The sequence below is a fragment of the Silene latifolia genome, chromosome Y (genome assembly GCF_048544455.1).
Source record: "Silene latifolia isolate original U9 population chromosome Y, ASM4854445v1, whole genome shotgun sequence".
In the NCBI taxonomy this organism is placed as follows: Eukaryota; Viridiplantae; Streptophyta; class Magnoliopsida; order Caryophyllales; family Caryophyllaceae; genus Silene; species Silene latifolia.
This window is the reverse complement of record NC_133538.1, coordinates 317,044,722-317,051,113: the sequence shown is the minus strand read 5'-3', so window position 1 is coordinate 317,051,113 and position 6,392 is coordinate 317,044,722. Positions and strand designations below refer to the sequence as shown.

General features: G+C 39.3%; 1 protein-coding gene and 1 long non-coding RNA gene across 2 annotated transcripts; both read left to right on the top strand.

The window, feature by feature from the left end:
* The first annotated feature begins 732 nt into the window (after nt 1-732).
* LOC141631239 (uncharacterized) lies at nt 733-1,119 on the top strand. Its single transcript, XM_074443937.1, has one exon. It carries the CDS (start codon nt 733-735, stop codon nt 1,117-1,119), a length of 387 nt encoding a protein of 128 aa, XP_074300038.1.
* A 650-nt stretch (nt 1,120-1,769) lies between these two features.
* Nucleotides 1,770-3,713, top strand: LOC141629228 (uncharacterized). The gene is made up of 3 exons (XR_012537250.1): nt 1,770-2,016; nt 2,130-2,201; nt 3,482-3,713. It is a non-coding gene; the product is annotated as an uncharacterized LOC141629228 (long non-coding RNA).
* The last annotated feature ends 2,679 nt before the right edge of the window (nt 3,714-6,392 follow it).

Genomic DNA, 6,392 nt, shown 5'->3' with positions numbered 1-6,392 from the left:
CAGGGGCAACCCAGGACAGAATATCGATCATCTATACAGGCGCCAGCCAGTAGGGAAAGGCAGGTCATGCGGCCGTATCTGGCCTGACTTGAAGGAATACATACCTACCATACATTGGATACCACTTGAATACGTTAGGCAACAACTAGAGTGCAATGGGGTGGTTCCTATTTTCATGGAAGACCAATTCTACAAACCTATAAAAGTGGAAAAGTTATCAACCAAAACTGTGAACGTGAATAATATATGGTTAGAGGAAGAAGTCCACGTCAGGATTAATACGGCACAAGGCCTATTAATTAGCAACGTCCATATTAACGTTGGGAGGAGTCGCTAAAGTTCATTGAAGACCACTATAAATAGCAAAAGGAAAAGAAGACAGAAGGAGATCAATTTACTTACTCACTTACTCTCACTTTGTTGTATACACTCTACTCAATTCTACATACGTTCTTACACATTATTAGTAGCCCGACACATTTATTCCCTGTCAGGATACATCAAATCATAGTAAAATCCTTCCTGGCCTCTTATTCCTAATTTTTTCCACCTATAAATCTCCGTGTCTCATTTTATTGCTTACTCTTTATTTATTTCTCGTACTAGTCAGGCATTGTTTATTGAGTTAGATCACCCTACAAAATATTCCCCTGGGAAGACAAAACTTCCGTGTAAAATCTTGCTAAAACAGAGTTCGAGGTGGGTGACAAGGTATTTCTCAAAGTTTCTCCGATGAAGGGTGATAAAAGGTTTGGGATCAAAGGGAAGATGAGTCCTAAGTATGTGAGTCCTTATGATGTGATCAAGAGAATTGGTCCGGCGGCATATAAGCTGGAGTTGCCAGCTAATCTTGGGAAGGTTCATGACGTGTTCCACGTTTCTCAGTTAAGGAAGTACATTAGCGATCCCAGTCACATCCTACAAACTGATGTCTTGGAAATTGAGCCTAACCTGACCTATGAGGAGCAACCTATTCGCTTCTTGAATAAGAAGGAAAAACGCCTTAGAAATAAGGTTATGCCTTTAGTTAAAGTCCTTTGGAGGTGCGACAAATTCGAGGAAGAGACATGGGAAACTGAAGATTCTATGCGAGCAAAGCACCCCATCTTTTTCAATTAATAGATCCTACAACCAGTTGTATGCTCTAGAACCCGAGCTATATAATAAATTTTTCGAGTTTTGTTTTAAAGAAATCGAGCTATACCATAAAATTTCTGAACTCACTTACTTAAACATAAAAAAAATTAATTTTAAGAAAGCTCAAAAAAATTACACATAAGCTCGATGAGTTATAACTTGGTTGTATGATGTTATTATACCACTAGAGGTATAATGTTATTTGTGCATCTTTTTGAGAGTGGTGATTAATTATTATCACCCTATTTATTTAGATTTCTTCTTTTCTTTCCTACTTTCGTTTTTCTCGCGTTAAGTTTCGAGGGCGAAACTGTTTAGAAGTAGGGGAAACTATAACACCTGCGTTTTTCCATCATAATATTAGCTAGTCACGAGTTTAAATTTCTTAAACTGATTTTATATATTTTCTAAGTCGTCGTATTTATTTAATATGATAGTACGCTAATTTTATAAACTTTTGGGTACTATTTTAAATGCTAGATTATTTTTATAAAGTGTAATATTTAATTATTATCGACTCATATATCTAATATCGAAATAATATTTTTTTAAAATAACCGTGTTGTTTACTATTCTATTAGACCGTCTTGAGATGAAGTTTACTAGTTAAGCTTTTATCTAAACCCGTAACCGTTTAACTCAGTCAACTTCATAAGATATGAGTTGTTAGAGAAACAACCCATATCCCACGACTTTAGCTTGTGAATCTCACGTTTCTCAGTTGCTGTTACTTATTAATTTAAAATGCAGTCACCTTTCGCTCAACATTCCATCGTTCATCAGTTTACACTCAAATCAAACCCTCATCTTCACTAGCTCCGTTCTCCCTTGTTTCTCATCTGTTTTTATCGATTTTTGCGCCATTCTCTTCATCTCGCGGTAAGGATCGTATCTGTACAATTTTTGTTCCACTTCGCCTCATGTTATTCGTTTCCCATTAGCTTTAAAACGTGTATGTTTAACGCCATTTCGGTACCGTAATTCCTTTATAGGTTCAAACTTGGACGACCCGGATGCCGACTCTTACGTTGTTGACGATTCAATTGAAGATTAAGCGCTAAAAGGTAACGTCAACGACTGTCCTCGGTATTACATCGCGGTTTTGCGATCTCGTATGCTAGATTGGTTAATAGTTGTTCAAATGATTTATAAGTTTTAATGTGAATTGTTGTATTCTATATTGTGACTATTTCGTTGGGTTGGTCGAAGTCCGAGAGTGGATTGTTGGTGGTTCATGCGTCCCTGTTCTGATGAAAACAAGGAGGCCGTAAAGTGTCAATAGAGCCAATTTAGGATATGGTTTTTAATTTGGCTAATTTGAATGCTATGCTATGCTGATGTATCAATTTCGAGTAAATCGAGTTGCTACCATTTATGTGTTTAAACGAGTAAAATCATCCAAAAGTTGTGGTTGACTTCTTTTCTTTTTATCTAAATGCTTACCAGATTAATTACTACTCCGTGTTGTAGAGTATGATGCGTTGGTATTGTTTTCATGTCCATTATAAGGCTCTTGTTTTCCTAAACTACTATAACTATAAACTCCTTACTTAAGAGCACGTATAAATGAGCAAGTTGGAATATATATGCGATAATACTGGTATAATAATGTTGGATTACGGGATAGTGTAGGGCATTATAGTAGTACATTCATATGATTCTTATCCATTAAGTTGTTTGTTTCCTAGGGGTGATGTACGCACATTTATTATTATTGTGTCGTGAGGTATGTTGTATGACATATCCAGTTAATTAACTATTATAACTTTTATGAATTGTGACTCGTATTAATTAGTTAACCAACTTGGGTAATAAAAAATCGTCTTATATTATCCGCTTCACTTGTATCCTAGTAGCTCTGTGTGTGGGCAGTCTAGGCAGGTCGGGGTCGTCCTACGAGCCTGTTATTTATAGGCTAATATGGAGTTTATGGGGTCATCAGCCCGGATGTTTATACGCATGGTGATTGTCGAATCAGGGTACATTTTTCCCGAGAGTGTGGCCATACTTAGACTGGGATCATATATTCATCGTAGTTCTACCGTAGGGATAGGGTAACAGTGATGGGTTGCGTTGACGTTTCGCCTTACTCAGTGGTAACTGATTTAATATGTTTGTTTAATAAGTTTACGATTGTTAATTGGGTCACTTGGGTTACTTAGTATAAACTGTTAATAATTTATAATGAGCTTATATTTTAATTGTGTGTCAAGTTAATTAGGATGTCATTTGTATGTTATTGATGTGTCTTAATTACTTGGTTGATTTATCGTGATGTAATATGGCTGGGAGGACGTCCGAGTTACTCCCCACTGACTATGGCTGTCATTCTTATGACTGACAGGTGGTTGATGGTTGCTATTATTATTTGTTGGGGTTGCATCGAGTGAGCTAGCGAGCGCCTTGTTTTAGCGCATTCTATTAGTTTTATTTGACTCTTGTTTTTAGACTTTTATTTCATTTCAGTTATAGAGGTATTTATTCCCCGTAGACCTTGTATTTCCATTTGAGTACTCATTTTTTAGTCAGTAGCTACCGCGGTGTCAGGGTGTTTCCGCCACCTTGAACTTAATTTATATTCTTGTTTTACCGTGGTTGTTACACGGGCTCGATACCACGGGTGTGTCCCGAGTACTTGTTTTACGGACTGCGGTCCGACTGTTTGGTGGGCGGTGCCGCAGTGTTGTCACTGGGTTGTTGGTACCGTGGGTATGTCCCTGGTACCGGTGTATGTGGTGGTTCCGATGTTGTGTTGGATGCATAGTCGTGTCTTGTGCATTCATTTATCATGTTGCATCTTTACAATCTTGTGTCGTGTCTTAAGTATTTGTGTTATTGAAACAAACGTGTGTTGGCTGTGTGTAAATTGTCACCTATTTCCAGGGTGGCGTGCGTTGATCCATATGATATTTCTGATCATATGGGGAGTAGTTTGAGTACAGGTTTGGCTTTGGTGTCAGGCGGGAGACGGGACGAGACACGGACCTTGAAGTCGAGTTCCCTAGTTGGTAGATGACATAGACTTTAGTCGAGTTGTATAATGTATAGTTCACACTTGTATTCATTTATTCATTTTTAATTCACTAAACATGTTGATTATATAGGATGTTACTTAATTATAGTTACGATGCACTGCCTCGGGAAACCGAGATGGTGACATCTCCCGATTACCTTGGCCAGTTAAGAAGAGGGTGTTACAATGAATCACCAACGGACTGAGTGACGACCGTATTACTACTGACGTCGATCGACATCAGGAAAAATAAGAGGATACAATGTAAACATCAGGGAGCCCCAAGAGACTGGACCATAAGAATAAGTAAGACAAGTCCTTTTATAAACATATGACACGCAGTAAAAGAATAAGAATTTGTATCTTGCGAAAGAAAGGGATGAAGGTACAACGATTATAGAATCAGCTACTCATTTCCTAAGTATAGGAAGCAGTTTATTACAAATTAAGACAAAAACTCCTATATTAGGATTCCGGTAATATAGGAGCTATGACCGCCTTGGAAAGAGATAGATCAATTTCGGCGAACTTCGCCTCTGCCACATCTAAGTCCTCATCCTTAACTGTCTCGGATACAATACGCATAGCCTCGGCCTGCTCCACGACCGACTTCCGATCTCCAAAGAGAAGATCCCAGAAATGCCTTTCTTACTCGGTCACGGGCATCCCCTTGCCGACTTTGAACATAGGGAAGAGCATCCAAAACTCACTCCCACTCGGGATTCATGGGATACGTAGTCGCCTCACCTTCCACCGGTTCCGCCATAAGAGCACGCACTAGAGAGGTGACCAACTCATCCAATCCGGCTGGCCGCCTACTCCAGGGCACAATACTCCTTCTCGACGACGATATGAAGAGAGCTCCACGCCCTAAGCTCCTTATAACTCTAACAAGTGAAACACTGTAACAAATCTCAAAAGATATCAACCCGTGATCTGACTTTGTAAAGGCATTTATAAAGGGATTGCGCGAGGAGTAGGTGAACCGCCTTCAAGCCCCCACATGGCGCAACATCATTCAAAACAAATTGCCAATGCAATATGGCCGTGTTAACCTGTCATCAACAAGTAAATACAATAAGACGCCTGACTAAGACGCCATCATGTCTGGGAAAAATTGTTGGGGCACGTGGAGTCGACGTGACCCGCATGCTAATCGACGAGTCAAACGGGTCCGGATGATAGAGAGGTCGAAAATAAGGTACACATTCTCTACCATATAAAATATCTTCGCTTGGATTACTTCCAAGAGAAGACAATTACCTAGGGACAATGTTCCTTGTAAGGGAAGCCAACCAACGGCAATCTCAAGAAGATTTCAGTCAATCAATCACACACAACAACTATTATCTCTTTCTAGAAATAAGACTATCATAAGCAACTAAGAAAGGGATCGGGATCGAGCCTCATGCCAAAGGCCTCGGCTTACATCTGAGGACACCAAACTGACTTAGGTATCGAAGAGCCCGCCCCCCTCCCCTCGAGCCCCAATGTGTTACATGTCCAGGCACAATTCGAAGATAAAAACTGAGGGACATCCAACCATCCAACATCAGAAGGGAGCGCGTTGACCCAACTCCGGATTGGCAACGCTAACTTGATTGTTTTCAACAAGAAACAGTTATGTTCTACCAAAACTATTACATAAATGTTGAATCGCATTCACTGCACCATTGTCCAGTTCAGAATGAATATAGAATCTTGTCGTAAACTAATCTTGTGTGCGCGGATTTGGTAGCCCTTGTTACCCTCATGTAAAGCGGTTGTTCTTGAAATTATTGCCTGGCCGGCGATGTATTTACCTGTTTGTTGTTTGGGGTTTTAAAGGATTTACCAAGACAGTCATTAGTTCGTTACTGGACTTACACATGAACATGGTGAACGATTGTGCAAAAGGCACCGTGTTCATACGGTTGTCATCCCTAGTGCCGATTTTCCAGTGTTTTAAGTTTTCCAAATTTGTACTATGAATTCTATGAGGATCTTGAAAATGAGGCAATGACAAAGGTATGGTACTCTTTTGTAGCTTCTACCACTTTATCTAAAGATTTTACGAACAATCTCTTTGCTAAAAATGTCGTATGGACTTCATTTAAACGTTCTCTGTAAAATCCCTCCGTCTTAAAAAGAAAGTTCACAATTTCATTATGGTTTGTCCCTTGAAAGAGGTCAAGCGGGAGTACCTATGTAACACCCGCTAATTTCTAAATCTCAATTATTTAATTTTATTCATAAGATTTTA

What these genes read in the sequence shown, in the direction of transcription:
- LOC141631239 (XM_074443937.1), top strand. Translation starts at nt 733, where the DNA reads ATGAAGGGTGATAAAAGGTTTGGGATCAAAGGGAAGATGAGTCCTAAG.